This window comes from Ascidiella aspersa, chromosome 9, assembly GCF_963924565.1.
Source record: "Ascidiella aspersa chromosome 9, kaAscAspe10.2, whole genome shotgun sequence".
Lineage (NCBI taxonomy): Eukaryota > Metazoa > Chordata > Ascidiacea > Phlebobranchia > Ascidiidae > Ascidiella > Ascidiella aspersa.
The window spans coordinates 11,763,250-11,781,256 of record NC_139455.1 but is presented as its reverse complement, the minus strand read 5'-3'; the positions used below and the strand labels follow the sequence as shown (position 1 = coordinate 11,781,256).

The window sequence follows — 18,007 nt, the reverse complement described above, 5'->3', positions numbered from 1 at the left end:
CATTAAGTAAATAAACTGCTGATTTTTATTTTTTAGATATTTCAATAATAAGGAGCTGTTTTTGTAATACGCCACATAACTTGGATTAAATGACTAACAATTCAAAGATTATTGTTTGAATTACGTTTATTGACCGCCCGTTTAAACTAAATTTGCGCTGAGCAGAGATGGGCGTGAAATTGTTTTCACTCCAGCTGCGGTGAGTTAAGTTGAGCTGGGCGTAAAAATCGGTCCGAAGCGTATTTTTCTCCAGCTGCATGGGGCTTGGGCTTAGCAAAGCGTAAAAAGCTCGAAACAATAGAATTTAAATGCAAATTACGCTGTGCTGAGCAAGTGCAGTTGTAGTGTAAACATGCCTTGACCGGTGAGGCGTACCGACCGTGTCCATTGATGTGTGACCAACGCTAAAAATAAAGTAAACAAATCTAAATCTAAAATGAAGTAAACACATCAAAAACGATTGTTACGTATTACATGTTTCGTAGTAAATTACATTTGCCTTAGTGAAGCAATAAGGCAATCAAACTTTTCACTGAGTTAGTAGTCGATAAACATGCTCCAATTCCACGACCATTGGAACTCTTGCAGGTGGAATCTAGCAAGCACCCGATCCGTCAGAAATCAGTGCAGTTCTAAGCGAAAAGGTCTACGACAATCAGTGCATTCAAAGGATCAAAAAGTCCGACTTTTTAGCAAGTTACATTTGAGTTGTGAGGTAGTACTGCATTTTCTGGCGCTCTTTCACTATTGTACTATTGTACGTAAAAATTATTAAAATAAAAATTCTTTAAATGCCGCATACCACAACACATATTGTTTGGGTTAGGGTGCGGGTTAGCGTTTGGTTGAGGGTGGGTCAAGTTATTATTAATAATAAACATAATGTTACTTGACCCACCGTCACCCAAACGCTAACCCGCACCCTAACCCAAACAATATGCGTTGTGGTATGCGGTATTATTATTTTTTTTTTGTATAACTTTTCACGTACAATAGTGAAAGAGCGCCCATTTAGTTTGGTTAGTCCCATGCCACTCTGGAAAGTATTCAACCTTTTAAAAGTGCACCCCGAAAAAATCTGAACTGCACCTGAAATATGTAAAACACTTGTGCGGCATACGTTAACAGTGCAATACAGTATACATTGGAAATCATAAAGTGCACCCGAGGTGCACTTTTTTGCCCTTTGTTGCACCCGGTCACACGGATTTTTTCGGCCGTGCACCCGCGAGATCTTGTCGAGATCAGCCATACTTTCCAGCAGTGGTCCCATGTATCGAATACATGGGATGTCTTCTTTAGATGACATACTGTGTTACTTTTACTTTAAGTTGACTCTAACATCTGGTGACTCAGGAAAAGTAATCGAAAATTCTATGGTAGAATATTTATTAGTCTTTATTCTGTTCTCGGAAAGTAAATGAATAGCATGAACTTTTTCCGCTTACAAAAATGCAACAGAAGATTGAGGAAATGGTTGGTGGACAATTTGTCCACAGAAAATTGCAGCACCACAACAGGCAAACTTCAAAGAGTGGGGCGCTGGTCTAGAATCCTACCACAATGCACCTTATTTGGCTTAGGGTGAGGGTTTGTTTTGGTTTAGGTAGGTCAAGCATTATCGTAAAATAATAATACCTGATCCACCCACACCCAGACGCTAACCCACACCTTAAAATTTTCAAATTTTGTGCATTAATTTAATAATTGTTTGAATGCTTTGGTAGGATTCTAGACTAGTGCCAAACATCGATACCAGATGCGGATTCAATGATTATAATTTAATTACGATATGTCCCTAACTTTACATAAAAAAATTGTTACATAGTGTATGCTTTAGTATATGAAGTGATTTTATATCTGAAACGATAGCGATTGTCTTTGGCCCCAAATATATGAAAAAACAAATCATGATTGCTCTTGTAAATTCTTGACGTAAAGACAGAATAGCAATCAACAAAATCTGGCTCGCTTTTTATTGAACATTATAAGTAACAACAATACTTTAAAGCACTGCTTTGCAATCCGTGGGATGGTACGCACTTATGCTGATGAAAAAAATTGTAATGCGGATGACTAATGTTGTGAGGATGAAAATGGTGCATTTAAATGCGTAAATAAGCTGGTGCGATCCGTTATGCAGGTGCAGTAAGAAAGTCTCTTAGTGGTTTATTGCAGCTTATGCTCTCTATTTTATATCGGTTAAGACTCATGGTTTCAATACACATACCCTTTCATTGGTATTTCACAAATAGGGAAAACGTTATATTGCAGATTGGAATCTGCTTATATATTAAATATATACCAAAGCATTCAACTAATTAAAATGCAAATATCTCAAAAGCCTTATGTGTCATTTTGCATTACTTATGATGCAAAATCCATATTCTAGTCGAGATTCTTGGATTGTATTTAGCAATTAGGCATCCTGGCCTTGGACGAAACACCTTTGAGGCTAGGTTACCGCTAGGCATATATCGAATTACACATAATATAACTATCAAGCAATAGTACTCTGGCTGTAGTAATGTTGAATTCTTTATGAATTGTTTGAGTGCCTAATCATTCATCTTAGTAATCAACACAGCTTAAACACAATGATCTTTTATACTGTTTTTTATTTAAATTTTATTTTGTTATAATAGCAAAAATGTAAAAATAAAAAACATTAGTAGTTTGCAAGGTTTAATGCATTGAAATAATATGTAAATAACTTGTTGTGGTGCATGTCACTCATTAGCCACTAAAAATCAAATGTGCATCTATTTTATTTTTTGTTAAAGTTTTTGTTTTGTAGTTATGTGTTACAATTAGGGATGTTCAAAGTAGAATATCGAATCCTTAGATTCAAATCCAGATGGGATTCGAATCCAATTCTGCCGTTTATTTCGGGTATTTGGAACCGATATCATTTATTGTTTTACCGCTGATGGTTGTACAAACGCAAGTGGTAAGTTGGCCAAGTAAGTTGTCGCTGCGGCGGCACATTTATAGTACTTCCTTCCAATGTAGCCAGTGCAGTGTCAGCGTTTTTTCGGGCGACCAATTACCTCCTGTCTTGCGATAACCATCGCCTAATAATTAAGTGTCAATCAAGCATTATTGGGTGATAGACTAACATGAAATGACAGGTGCTGAGTTCGCAATAAAACATGCTGGCCGTCAAAAAAATATTTAGCGAGGTTATGCAGTCATGCATTGTCAAGTATTCGTTATGTCAATAGTAACTTTGAATTCTTTGCAGTACAATTTTTCATTGCATGACAGATCATGTTAGTCAAAAAAGAAGCACTAATACCCAATAGTGTTTTGAAAAACAGGACCGAATTGCTAAAGTTCATTGTGCAGTGTTATATTGGCATAATACAGTGCTTTTCAACCCGTGGGTTGGTACGCACTTGTGCGGATAAAATAAATTGTAATGCGGATGACAAACGTCGTCCGGATGAAAGTGGTGCATGTTATTACTTTTTATTATGTGTAATACAGTAATTAAATAGGCTGGTGCGCCACTTATGCGTTACTGGTGCAGTAATATAGTCTTGAATAGTGGTTCGTTGAAGCTTAATTAAAGCTATCTATTTCATATCGGTCAAGACGTAGGTAGGCCTACACGTTTTTAATACACAACCCATTTCATTGTTATTTCACAAATAAAACTAAAGGTTGCAAACTTACTGAGCTTGTTTCGTGCGGATGGAAATTGTAAAGGTTGAAAAGCACTGGCATGATATAAAGTTTTAATAACAACCTGGACATGTAATACAGATTACACAACTGCTTTAAATGACAGTTTTTAAGAATGTTAAACATATGGGAGATTATTTTTTATTATAATAACCACATGTTAGCAAGTTGTTTGGAGGATTTATTGCTGTGATTGTAGGCCCTGTAGGGTATATTAGGATCAATCCCTCCCCCAAACAAAATCAGGGTTAAGTAATAGAACTATATATACTAGGTTGCTATTCTGGATTCGTTATTCTAGATTCGAAACCTATTATTCTAGAATACCTTGGGATTCTACTTTGAACATATAGGGATTCTACTTTGAACGTATATTGTTATTTTTATTTGTATGACAGGAATTTAGCAAGTTAATCTTTTGTGTCTGTACCTGCATGTATCTTGATTTTATTGAAACTATTCCTACATAGATTGTTCCCGTCCAAATTATTTTAGCAATATTATGTTTAATCACTTAATATTATTACTTTGTTTTGTTGTTGTTTCAACAATTCCTCACTTCAAAATTGAAGTTTTGCATAAGCCCATGGATTGTAAAAGATTAAGTCAATATGGTGATCAAATGTTTGTCCATTTTATAGGATGGAAAATGAAAAACTTAGAAGAGTTTGACCGAAGGTAAACTACCATACATTACAGGGTTGAAACTGAATTAAAAGTTGGATAATACTAATAATATTTAAATACAAGTGAGTAAAATATCATAGGTCATTACTTCTAAAGGTAAGCATTAGAGTTACACCCTTAAAAATGATTATTTAACATCAATTGTGAAATATTCTCAAGTTTAATAAACAATATAGGACTGCTACTGTATACAGCATACACTTATGTGCAGCGGCATTGACTTTATAAAGTAAGTTTTGGCCGTTTGCTTTATTTTGGGATTTTTTGTTCAACCACTCGTAACATGTTTGGAAATTTTACTTCTTCTCTGGATGCTCTTATGAGGTCAATAATCGACTTGATGCAGCGTTTTCTTAACTACTAATGTTTTTTATTTTTATAATCCAACATATCAACACCAGGTCTACACAACTTAAAATTGTGTGTTAATATGTTGGATTGGAGTAACATACGAAACAGGTGCAAATAGCAAATATTCTCCAAATACGATTTTTTCAAATATTCTCCAAATCGTATTTCATTGTACTGTCGCGTTAATACACAAAGAGGTAAGGCCGTGAATAAAGTTTCACCCACCGTACAATTAACGCAGGGAAGCATTGTGCGTAGGAATGTTTAAAGCAGAATATCGTCGACTCATTTATAATGCTTGCTTTAAATGCGGCGTCAGCATTTTTTCGGGCGACCAATTACTTCATGATAAGCTTCGCCTAATAATCAAGTGTCAATAGGGTGTTATTGGGCGAGCGAGCGTCTAGCGCAGGGGTGGGCACGTAGTTCCTTTGTCGTATTTTAAATTATTATCGCGGTATTACATGAAGAGGCAAGGCCAGTAAAAAATAAAGTTTTACCCATCGTAAAGCAGGGAGGCATTGCTAGAATCTTCATTTATATGACGTACGTGAACTCGCATGCCAGATTGAATCATAAGTTGAAAAAGCCTGAAAATTTTCTTTGTCACTGTCTCTGGAAATGGAATTTATTTTTGAAGCGGCAAAAATAAAAAAAATAAATGAATAAAATATTTTGATGGCAAAACGATTCTAAAATTAATTTTGCATAGTCGTTACCAAACTAACGTATAAGAAAATTAAACCCTGGCAACTACCACTTTCGTATCTAAGACATAAGCTAAGGCGGGTGATTTTTGGCCCATATCTGTTTTTGCTTGCAGAAACAAGTTAAGGAAATAAAAGAACAGGCAACGTTTATACTAAACCACAAACCAAAGTCAAGTTAATAATATTTAAACGCAACCCTGATAGGTAACGCTATTTATAACGGTCCCCAATCCCCCCACTGAAAAAAAAATTGAAAAAAAAAATTAAATTTATAAATATACACTTAACCCTGAAAATATACCCCCCGATAAAATATACAACAACCGCACCCCCGTCTAGTTCTTATCGCTTTTTACTCATGCTTGTGCTTCTACTTTGTGCATTTTGAAGCATGGTTGCATAAATGTTATAGTATTATAACGTAATTATCATTTTTTAAGCTTGATTTAATGCATGCTACACAGGATACAAAACCTAACGTCCTATTGTTTAATGTAAGTCAATAATAACTTACTTAGACCAACTGACATGATTTCCTTCCCACAAATCCCTTTAAAGTTGTACTTCATATATTAGACCATTCCTGCCATATTTATATATTGTTTAATAAGGTAAATATTATATCACTGCAGTTTGTCTGTGAAGTAACTGGCAGAAGCTGTACAATGTAATGGCCTAAACTTAATAGTGAAAAACCATTATCTACAGAATAGTAACTTGTGTCATGAAGTGTTTGTAAATAAGATTCTGAAAGTTTCAGATTTTTCATCTCTGGTTTTACTTCTTTCCACTTCTGACTTGCTGTTCTTCAGTTCTATGAACTATGTTCTGTAAAGTATCATTATTTTTGGTTTTCGAATTTCCTGTCTTTTTTTATAAAAGAACTTTCGATTGACCTCAACTTATTTTTATAGTTATCTAACTTAAATTTAATGACTGTCGTGGGTTGGGGGCAAATGGTAAACTTGACGAAAGAAATCACTTAAAATGGTTGCACCCGAATGCCATAAAGTAGTAACAAACTTTAGTAGACATGTAGAAATAAGTAAATATGCTGAAGTGTATTTCAAAAAAATTTTGCTAATTTTTTTTTACATGCTTAAAGAAACAAAGTGAATTCCTGGTAAGTACTTATATTCAACACTTATTCTTATTTTTATCAGAAAATGTTACATGAAGCAATTTATTCAAAAACACATGAAATGGCTCCTATAACTCAGGTGTAGCCAACTTATATTTGATTGCAATAAACTGACATTTTTTTTTATTTGGTTTACTAAAAAAGTCACAATTGAACATTTATTAAACATTTTGAGCATCACATTCCAGGCCAGCGATGGAGATTAATTATATAAAGTGGTTTTCAAACAACAAATGTGTGGTTCATGATTTAAACTTTTTGTGTTAGCTGGTTGCAAAAATATATATATTACTTGTTACTTGTGTAATATCCCCAATCCATGTCTTATTCATGATACCTTTCTTTGGCTTATTTTTTTGTCGTTTAAGCCAGGGGTCGGCAACATTTTTTGCACTGCGGACCGGTTAAAAACTAAAATTTTGTCGCGGACCGGCCTTAAAAAACAACCAATGTTTAGCAAAGAAAATTTATCACAACTTTTTTAATGCGAACTTTAAGCTTGTAGACTTTAAGTACGACAGATAAAAGTTTTCTAGGGAACATTCAATAAGACCTAAAAGGCAACAATACCTAAAGTAGAAAATTCTATAAAACCATAGTATTAAGACCAACGACTTAGAACAGCAATACGCAGTAATATACGGGCAGAAAAAGATCGAAATTGTCTGAACAAGACCTAAATCTGCCGGAATACGTCCAAAATTATTCCGAAAAAGGCCTAAATTGCTAAAATAACACCTGAAACTGTAGGTAGTTGGCATGTTGGGGGTAGTGAGTCTTGCATCGGCCGCTTCGGTGTCTACGTTGGAGTCTACGTTCCCGCCTAGTTTCACCGGCCGCCGTAAGGGTGCCGCTGTTTAGCCACCGGATTTGTGGTCCTGTTTGGGGTTATTGGTGGGTAGCTAATGGGTGGGGTTAGACCAGGGGTCGGCAACCTTTTCTAGTCGCAGGCCAAAACCAAACTCAGAAAGGTCTCTGCGGGCCACACAAAATGTTAACTAATAATTGTGTTATTAACATGTTAGAAATGTGAATCAGGCAGGCCTCGGATCGTTTTTGCACTTAAAAACGTGTTTAATTACATTTAAGGAGGCAGTAAAGTGTTGACGCAAAGCGCGAAAAAAAGCGTTTGTTTGGTTTAAAATTAGAGTTCACACGTCGTCATCCGTGCAACAAATGAAAAGTGTAATAAAACTACTTTGATGGAACGCGATAACATTCACAGGGAATTTATAGCTCAGTGTTTGTTAACCTTTTGAGGTCAAAGTTGACCTGGCGAGCGAAGCAAGCACGATTTTTTTTGTTGTATACAGGCATTTCTTTTAAATTTCTTGCAAGTTTTCATACATTGCCGAAAATGAAAAATAAATAAAATGTTAAAAAATATATGTCCAATATTTTAGAATGAGTATGTTTTCCGTTTTTCCGCGGTGCACTTGGCAACCTTCCACGGTGCAACGGAAATAAAGAGCTAATCTAGTTGAAAAGATAGCATCAAAAAGAAAATTTTTCGCTCTTACGTAGTTAAAATAGTCAAAAAGTATGTGAAATAGACTCGTTTCTAATTTATCAAAGAGGCGGCGGGCCGGATCAATTTCATCGGTGGGCCGTAGGTTGCCGACCCCTGGGTTGAAATTGTTAGGGAAGTTAGGAATGGTGTTTGGGGTGAAGTAAAGTGTTGTTTAGGCCTGATTCTGAGTTTTTTTAGGTCTTATTCCGCCGGATTTGATTTAGACGGTACATTTTTTTCGATATACTGTACGTACATGAAGGTAGATTTTACAATAAAAAATACAATTTTTTTATGGCGTGAAAGTGCTATGTAACTCATATGGCCAGAGCACACTTGTTTCGTTTTGCCGTATTATTAATATGGGCATATTGCACACTGACATAATCCACTAATTATGTGATTGCAGTATTCCAGTTTGTCATATCTTTGATAAAACGGTAGGAATGATATTTTTCAATCGTTTTTTGTTAAATTATTGTATTTGAGTTGTTATTTTCATATTATGTGTATACAGCTTTATAGTTTAATATTATTGTTGTTTGAACCAGTATCCCATATAGCACTGCGGGAATAAAAATCAAATTAAAAAATATTTTTAATGTTTGATTTGTTCAATATTACTTTTACATAAACATGCTGTTCTACAGATTAATTGTGCCATATTTTTATTGACTGCTGTTATTTCTTTATTTCAATAAAGTGCAAAAGCACTCAAGTTCTGTTTTGTTATATTTTTTGGGACCAGAGAGCAGCAACTAAGTATCACTTAACATATCAATAAGAAATTGTACTTAGGCTGCCCATTAAGACTGGAAGACTAAACATGTAATATGTGCACTTGTTCTACTGGTTTGCAAGGTTAAACAAGCATACACCATCCATGCCTTTTGGTGTTTAGATTCAGAATCAATTTAGTTTTTGTTCCCTGTGTTACACCTAGATTACCACATTCAGGACCATTTTTTTTTATGTGAAAGGCTTTTCATAAAACCTTTAAAGTAAAGTTGTATATTCCAACCTAGATTTGTACTTGAAGATGTGTTGAATTGTCCCTGATGAAGTGGAAGATGTTGGTGAAGCAAAAGTTCAAAACCACTACTGTTTCCCAGAAAGGTTTAACAACCTGTGTCTCTTTGCAAAAAAGTCAAAACTGCTTGCGTTAAGATTAAAATAATATGACTTGCTTGAGAAGGATGTAGTATTAAGACAACAAAATATAACTTGGACCTACAGTGAATGATCCTTTTTGGTACACTCATAACCATAATTTTTGGGAAAGCAAGTAGGCTGCTTTGTATAGCATAACTTTGGAATAAATCGCCATTTAAAAAATTATAAGTGACTGACATTAAAAACTTTAGATGATACCTCACAGATTATCTCTTGCTCCAGGAAATGTAAGGTCTAAAAGATTAGCTTTTCACTACAAAAAGTTAATACTAACAAGGAATTTTGGCGGGCCAACATTATACAGAAGTCCTAAGGATGCAAATTTAAAAATGTTTAAATTATGTCCTAGGCTGTTTGATGGCTTTTCAAAGTTGCTTTCCTTTCAGGTAGGAGTTAATGATTTTAGGTTTACATAGATTGGATACTGCATGTCACTTGAAATGCATTTCACTCCCACTTAAATTTCTTTCCAGAAAAACTTGGTGCAGATATTCATAAACAAAAACATATTTCAGCAAGGAATTGCGTAACCAATGCTTTACAACAGGAAATAATTGCAGACACTTAAGAGCTAAGTTATTTGGTCATGTGAACAATGTTGTGTGTACAAAAAAGTATGCCAAACATTTTAAGGGCCACATATCATAACTGTGTATTGTTTTAAATATGTTTTTTCTTAACACAAACTTGGTGATATCTTGAAAATGTGTTGTGCTGAAGAAAAACTTGAGGCAGATTTGGAAAAATTGTAAAAAATACATCTAAAGTGAACTTTTGTTGGCCAGTTAAATTAGAATTACTTACTACTTGTTTAACTAAATAAAGTAAGGTTGCAACACTGGGTTAACATTGTAATAAAATAGAAAGACTCTGATCTCACCTGTTTAGTCCTAAATATACGGAATAACAGGTCTGACTGTTTATGGGAGGGGTGGGGTAACATGGGGCCGGGTATGGCCTGATATCTCCTCGACATGCCTTTGGTGATGAAATAGTATAGTTTACCACTCATGTTTCTTCAATACATAATTTTATTACATTTAAAAATTGGGATCCAACACAGTTTTAAATAATTACTTTATGTGGGCCTTCTTATGCTTATAATTAAGACATATAGTTCCTCTAAAGAAGAAATTAGCTTGCAAGAAACAAAGAGGTCAGTTCGATTTCATATCATAAGCAAATTAATTTTCATATTTCATGACCAAACTTGCTTATGCTTATTCTCTTAATTATTTTTAGTGCATGCCTAAAATCTGGAACTAACCCTGACATGAACATGCAAACCAACAATGTCATCCTTTGCTGAAATTGACTTTGACGCTGCAATGTACAATTTATAGAGAATAATTAATCCATTGTTGTTACATGATAGGATACAACGCATTGTTAATTTTGTGAAAAAGACAATAAATGAATGAACGATAGATTATGTTTCCTGGTTTAAAAAGTAAATGCAAACTAAACGCATTAGTGTTTTGTAAGACAAGCACAAATCTTACAAATAAGCTTATAATGGTAAAACCCTGACTATATAGATGCAATCAATATGTAAATATTTTTATGTTACTAATTAAACTGGATTTAAACATCAACTTCAGTATGCTGCCCAGTAATTTTTTTCTTGCTCGTTGTGCAACCCTTGAACCATTTTGAGTTGTGCAGGCCTGCTCTAGTCTTTGCCTAAACTATATCACCATTAGCCGTAAAAGTAGTGTTTGCAAGACTTTTTGAAAATCATTTTTAGGTAAATGTCAAATTTTTTGCAACATTTGAAAATCATTTTTAGGTCTGTCTAATGTTTTACAATTTATTTGAAAATCATTTTTAGGCCTGTCTAATGTTTTACAATTCATTCAGCTTACATTGCTAAACAGGTTGCTGATTCCTGGTATATAATTTAGATATGTTATTGTGATAGATTTGGTATTTCTTCTATGTTAATTTATGTCTATTTCTGAGATACCAAAGCTGTTTTAGAAATTAGTATTCCTAATTGTTGATATATTATGTAGCCACAAAGACAAGCCGTACCGATTTCAGCTGGGAACTGGTGAAGTTATAGAAGGGTTTGATGAAGGTTTATTGGGTATGTGTTCAGGTGAAAAACGCAAACTGACTGTCCCGGCTAATATGGCATATGGTCAGAAAGGAGGACGTAAGTATTTGTATTTTGTAATGGATATTTCATGCAACAATTTCAGAATAATAGAATTTATCTCCAGGATTACCATATTCAGGTATATTATGTTTAATTTTTGTAATGACAATATTTCATAGATTTCAGTTGTTAATGCACATATGTTTCATTGACAATAGCTCAGTTGGTAGAGCAACAGTCTCGGCTTTACCAGAGGTTGTGAGTTCGAACCTCACTGCAGGCTAGTTGTTTTTTCTAGCCTGCCATGCTAGCATGATTGATCGACAGATTCGGTGAGTCTGCAATGGCTTTCAGTGTATTAATTATACGTAAGCCGTAGTCGTTGGTAGGGATGCTCAAAGTAGAATATCGAATCCTATTCTGTCGTTTATTTCGGATAATTGGAACCGATATAATTTAATGTTTTGTACAAACGCGTGCAGTAATTTACAGTGCTTGCTTTAATGTAACCTGGTAGTGCAGTGTCAGCGTTTTTTCGGGCGACCAATTACTTCGCGTCTGGCGATAACGTTGGTCTAATAATTAAGTGTCAATCAAGCGTTATTGGGTGAGCGACTAACGTGTAATGCCAGGTGCGTAGTTCGCAAATTTCCCTAAATGCGTTAAGTTGCAAAAGTAATATTACGTTGTAACACGTGCTGGCCATCGAGAAAATGCGCTATAGGGTTACTTAAGGTCAACTTTAGGCCAATATTCAGCGAGGTTGTGCAGTTATGCCCAGCGTAAATTGTCAAGTATTTGTTATGTCAATAGTAACTTTGTATTCTTTGCAGTACATTATTTGACTGCATAACAGATTAATTAGTCAAAAAAGAAGCACTAAGAACCAACAATGCTTTTAAAAACTGTACCGAATTGCTAAAGAGTTCTGTGTGTAGTGTTGCATTGTACTCACTATTGGCAAAAATATAAGTTTTGGCAACAACCTGAACAGTGGACATGTATTACAGTTTACACAACTGCTTTAAAACATTTTTTATTATAATGTACACATGTTAGCAATTTGTTTGGGCGATTTATTGCTGTGATTGTGGGCCCTGTAGGGTAGAAAAAGATTAATCCATTCCCCAAACAAAATCGAGGTTAAATAATTTAATAAAAATATACTAGGATTCGCTATTCTGAATTCGTTATTCTACATTCGAAACCTATTATTCTAGAATACCTTGGTATTCTATTTTGAACATCCCTAGTCGTTGGTCAAAAAGCAACTTCAGAAGGGCTAGATTTCAGTTGTTAACACACATATGTGTGTACATATGTTTCATTCAATAAATGATATGTTACTGTGAATCCCCTTTAATATGAAGTTGCTTGTACTAACAGATTGAGCGGCGTATGGTTGTTTCTCGACTCGCTCCTCTCTGAGCCTGCATAGCTCAGTTGGTAGAGCGACGGTCCCGGCTTGACCGAAGGTCGTGAGTTCGAACCTCACTGCAGGCTAGTTGTTTTTTTAGCCAGCTCTGCTTGCATCATTGATCGACAGATTCAGTGAGTCTGCAATGGCTTTCAGTGTACTTATTGACAATATTCATATGTCAAAAAAACAAATGTAAGATCTATTTACATAAAACTACATTATAATTAAAAACAATGGTTGGTAAATCATTTTTAGAGGAATAACTCTTTCAAAGTTTTGTTTTATTTCTTAAAATCAATTTATTGGAAAGTTGCTTTTGAAATTCTTTTTCATTTAAATATGAGTAGAAACTTACTGTATATACAAAGTAGTAGTATTATTTTTTACCCAGAGTAATGCTGACGTTAGGGTGTTTACACTGTTGTGTTTATATTTGTAAACCATCAAATTGATTAATGGCCTCACATGTCTTAGTTTAACAGTCCACTCTATTCAAACCAAGTTAGTTGACATATACTTTGACACACCACAAAATAGATCCATTCTAAATGGGAGAACAGTAATGAGCAACTGTTGCCCTGTGTGGCATATAGCACACTGTTGCTTTCGACATGCCACTTATAATTAATTCTTGAAAAATTAGGGATTATTGACTAGGCAATGCTGCAATATAGGCGTTAAATGCATTTGTTAACTGTCAAATGTGTTGGCTATTTTAGGTGGATGGGAAAAAGTAAATTAGTAAAATCAAAACTTCTACGACCATTCTGAGTTTACACATTGAAATTAGTAAATTGAAACTTTCTATCAATGCAACTTTTAGGCCTAGCATCGTAAATAGACCAAAGGTATAAAAAAAACTGTATATTATAGTTTTATTGTGGGCAGGGTTTTTTTAAGGTTTGGTTTGGGTGACCTTTAAGTAGTTTTAAGAGACCGCAAGTGTTTCATTTAAATACCAAAAAGTTGCAAGTCCAAAATTTGGGAAACCGCTGAAGAAATTTGGGGGACCATTTCGATTCCTCAAAACACCTTAAAAAAACACTGATTGTGGGTATTATCATTTCTTTTAAAGTAATATGAATATGTATAGATTTGCCTCAAATGCCTGCAGGAATGCTAATATTTGAGGTTGAGCTGATTCATGCCGAGGAAGGCCCACGACATCCTAAAGTTTTTAAAAAAATGGACTTAGATGGGGATACATATTTATCTAAATTTGAGGTATACAAAATTTATTTTTATTACCTATAAATATGTAAAGACCCAGTGATTCTTAACACTTTTTCTAATGCCCCCCTTTTGTAGTTGTCTGTGCCTTGCTCCCCTTAATAAGAAGCTAGATGAAATACCCAGCGTTGCCCAGGTTAAATAGGGTATTTACTTGTAACAATGATTTGTAGCCTTTTACAATAAACGCGATATATTACATGCATTCGAGCAGTGTCCCATTTTGGGTGGGGTAAACTTGTATGAAGCCATTAAGCTTTATAACCAAGCTTTTTTTTCATCTCAAGCTTTTTATCTCGCTTTATAACCGATGATTTAAAATTGCAATTTAGCATGTAACCGACAGGTAATGTTACGCATTGTGTCTAACATAGGTCGCCAAAATTCACATTCAAAATAAAACCTTTTATTGATACGGAGAGTGTTGTAGTGGCAATTCCATTACAATTTGGCGAAGGCGACGTGCGGCCTTAACAAATACGTTTACCAGGGCCACATTATTCTAGAGATGGTTTAGTAAATAAGCGCTGACCCAACCGGCTCTATCATAACAAAATTTTGTGATATACATACATAGATCAGTAATCACCAACATACCTAAATGTTTGTTTTTTTCCTAAACATTGCACTACCTGGCGCTACACATTCGGTAAATAGGCATTTTTAAAACATTTGTTGTGTTTTTTTACATTGCGCCGATCATAGGAAACATGTAGCCATAACCGCATCTTGTTTTCTCTGGCATTACATACTTAGGCCATAATTAATTTGTAAAATTTTAATTATATAGGTCAAAATTTATCATTTTTGTTTGGTCAAAAATAATGGTTTATTCTTATAGTTATCATAATGCAAAAACATAATGAACTGGATGGAATTGCGGTTGTTTTATATTTTGTTGAGGGGTATTTTTGAGGCCTTATTTATTTAATGGTGGTTTGTCAAAGTAATTGGGTCATTATAAATAGGGTTATCAATCGGTTAATTCTTGTAATATTATATATTACACTTAGATTTGTTGATTTTAAGGTATATATTAAGTTGTACTGATATGGTCCGGAAATTTCCAGCCTTTTTACCATAACTTAACAGATATGTAGGGGGCAGTTTGCTAACGGATAAAATTTAAGTACTGGTCTTTAGGGTAAAAATCAAGCATAAATATGGAATACAAACCCACTACACTACTACAAAATTGCCAGAACAAGTCCTGTTTACCAGATATTGCTACCACTTGATAAGGGTATAGAGCTTAAAGCTGTTATACGATAAAGCCACACTTGCAGTGATTTTTGTTTTCTAATTTAGGCCCAAAGGGGAACACCAAACAAAATCTCCCGAATCCAAGTAAAAATAATCCGTCTTAAAAAACTTTTCTGTCCCTTCAGAAAATTTAAAAGGAAATTGTACTTCCTTTTAAAAATATATCTTCTAGCACCTGGCGGATAATATCTTTTTAAAAATCCCCCCTACACACACACACAAACTAAACCATAGCCACCCCACCTCCCAGAAAAGTAAATATTAACACCCAGTGGAAATATGTTAAACAAATTGTTTAAAAATACTTCAAACCAAAAATGGAAACCCTTAAGTTGCAATTACATCATTGCCCTGAAGAAGATTCCCGAATAGGTGAATGAAAAGTTAGAACTTCAATAAAAATTTTTTGGAAACACAACTATGCAATTGAAACAATGCCTGACAGCAACAGCATATACATTAAAAAGTATTACTAGCAGATTTAGATATCTTACTAAATATAGCTGTTTACTTATTAAACTATTTTTACCTGATTTATTAAGACAAAGTGGTGTTATTTTTTATTCAAACTAAGAAAACAAAATCGGTATCTATTGATGCATTAAGATAAATACTTTCAAAATATAACTTATTTCTGCACTCAATTATCAATAAATTAGAAACAAGCTGCCGCGGAATTACTTTTGTTTAGTTTGGTCGTCTGTTGAATTCAAGCACATTTACTTGTTTGTGTAGTTAAAGGAATTCCTTCAAGGTGAGGTAAGAAAGGCGGAGGGTGAACAAATGTCCCCAGCAGATGAAATTGAAATTGTGAGAAACATAATGAACCAAGAGGATGTAAACAAAGATGGTTACATATCGCTTCATGAGTTCAGCGGAAAAAAACATGACGAATTTTGAGGGACTTTTCTACTATTTTTATCGAAGAGATTATAACCATGAGGACAAACTCTTACTTTTGCCTTTTTTCTTTTGCCTTTAAGCAATGCATTCTACTTTCGACAGCCGTCACAATAAGAAAAACATCATCTTTCCCATTTAAGCCTGTTATAAAAATGTACGCTTTTGGTGTAATTTGTTGTTTAATGACCCCTAGTCCTAATTTAAACCGTTTTCTGTTTACAAAATTGACTTGGTAGGACAGGCAAGGTTATCACAAGTTGCGTGACACTTTCTTAGGACCCTACTGTACTTTTTTGAACGGCGTGTTACTGTTAAAATGTACGCGATTGAGCTATGTCGTTGATTTCGGGGCTCTTTCCATTTGGTACGTAGAAAGTAACGCAAAAAACGGTCTACAAATGCCGCATAACAAAACGCACATCATTATTTTATTATTATTAATAATGCTCTACCAACCTAAACTCAAACCCGCACCGTAACCCGTTGCGGTATTTGTTGACAGTTTTTTGCGTTACTTTCTACGTTAATATTTATGTGAGGAATTGGCGTATAAATTAAATTAATATCACTTAGTTTGTTGTTAATCTCAAGGTGCCGAACTCATTAAACTTAACTGTATGGCGGTGTTAATTGTTAGCTTCCTAATGTAAATGATAAAGGTATTTTGCATTGTACACTGTACACTACAGAGCGTATTGCAGAAAAAGAAACTTTTGGTAAACCAAACCCATAAATGAATTGGCTTTAGTGTACAAATTTTAGTAAAAATTGTAGAATTCCAAATTTGATAAGTGTGCCGCAAATCAAAATTCTTTTTTGAGGGCGTCGCAAAAAAAGTTTGTGAACCACTGCCTTACATTACTATTGGAATACAAATGTATCTATTTCTATACTACTGTTTAAGATCCCAAATTTAGCGGTGGGGCGCAGTAGTGCTTTGCAGCTTACAAACAATTTTTTGAAGTGCAAATTTTGTCTGCCCCTTGGTGGTAATTCCAGCTTTTCTTACATAAAGTAAGTTGGAGTAATATTTGGTTGTATATCAATTTAATTTAAATAAAAAAATTTGCTGTGCTTGGTAAATGGTAACAGCCATTGCTCATTTAGGAAATGTTCTTTACGCAAATATATCCTTATCCTAAAGAATACTTTCCATACAGTAATTTTTCTTTAGTATGCCAGTGTGCAGTGCGCAAAATAAATTTATGCTGTACTGCTGCTCTAAATAGTCTTATATATACTTGTTCCAGTGTTACAAATTAGGACGCATTGAAATTGATACCATAAACTGAAAATTAATACCAAATTATTTGAAAACATTGTTCAAACAAAAAGTTTTTGCACCTCAGTTTGCTGTGTGTAATATTTAACTAGCAAATATTATTGGTGGTGTGCTGTTTGTGCGAGTGAAGCAAGCAATTAGCATTTGTAGTTACATTTGAAAAAGGTAGTTACATTTGAAATCAGTAGTTACCAAATGTCACTGAATTCAGTTAATAATTTTGCAAATTATATTCTATTTGATTGCTCAGTATTGGAGTATGTTATTATAATGTTAAACTTCTCCACTTGGTTTATTTCTATAGAACTTGCTCGTATTTACTAGTTAAACTATAATAAGAACACATATTCGTCTATAACTGTAATTCAGCCATTCTGGGATTATGTTGGACATTGCTTAAAGACATATCAGCAGTACACTGGGAAAATAAAAAAATAGTCAGTCTATTCCTCAAAGATACAACAAATCTCTGGTAAGATCATTGTGACAATGAGATAATAGTGTAATGCAAACCATTATAGAGTATTTATTTTACTTGCCATCTGTCCA

At 34.3% G+C, this 18,007-nt stretch overlaps 1 protein-coding gene across 2 annotated transcripts; it reads left to right on the top strand.

The window, feature by feature from the left end:
- The first annotated feature begins 1,074 nt into the window (after positions 1-1,074).
- Positions 1,075-17,590, top strand: LOC146133012 (peptidyl-prolyl cis-trans isomerase FKBP14-like). Of its 2 annotated transcripts, XM_083397964.1 has the most exons (5): positions 1,076-2,950; positions 4,329-4,365; positions 11,275-11,417; positions 13,874-14,004; positions 16,009-17,590. In XM_083397964.1, exons 2-5 carry the CDS (start codon positions 4,337-4,339, stop codon positions 16,171-16,173), a joined length of 468 nt encoding a protein of 155 aa, XP_083254090.1. In that variant the 5' UTR covers positions 1,076-2,950; positions 4,329-4,336; the 3' UTR covers positions 16,174-17,590. The 2 variants fall into 2 exon arrangements, with proteins under 2 accessions (XP_083254089.1, XP_083254090.1); XM_083397963.1 differs by having other exon boundaries at positions 1,075-4,365.
- Positions 17,591-18,007: the final 417 nt, after the last annotated feature.

Coding starts and splice junctions, on each gene's coding strand:
- LOC146133012 (XM_083397963.1), top strand. CDS start 4,190: ATGTTTAATCACTTAATATTATTACTTTGTTTTGTTGTTGTTTCAACA. Junction 4,366..11,274: donor TTAGAAGAGTTTGACCGAAG/GTAAACTACCAT, acceptor TATATTATGTAG/CCACAAAGACAAGCCGTACC. Junction 11,418..13,873: donor ATATGGTCAGAAAGGAGGAC/GTAAGTATTTGT, acceptor GAATATGTATAG/ATTTGCCTCAAATGCCTGCA.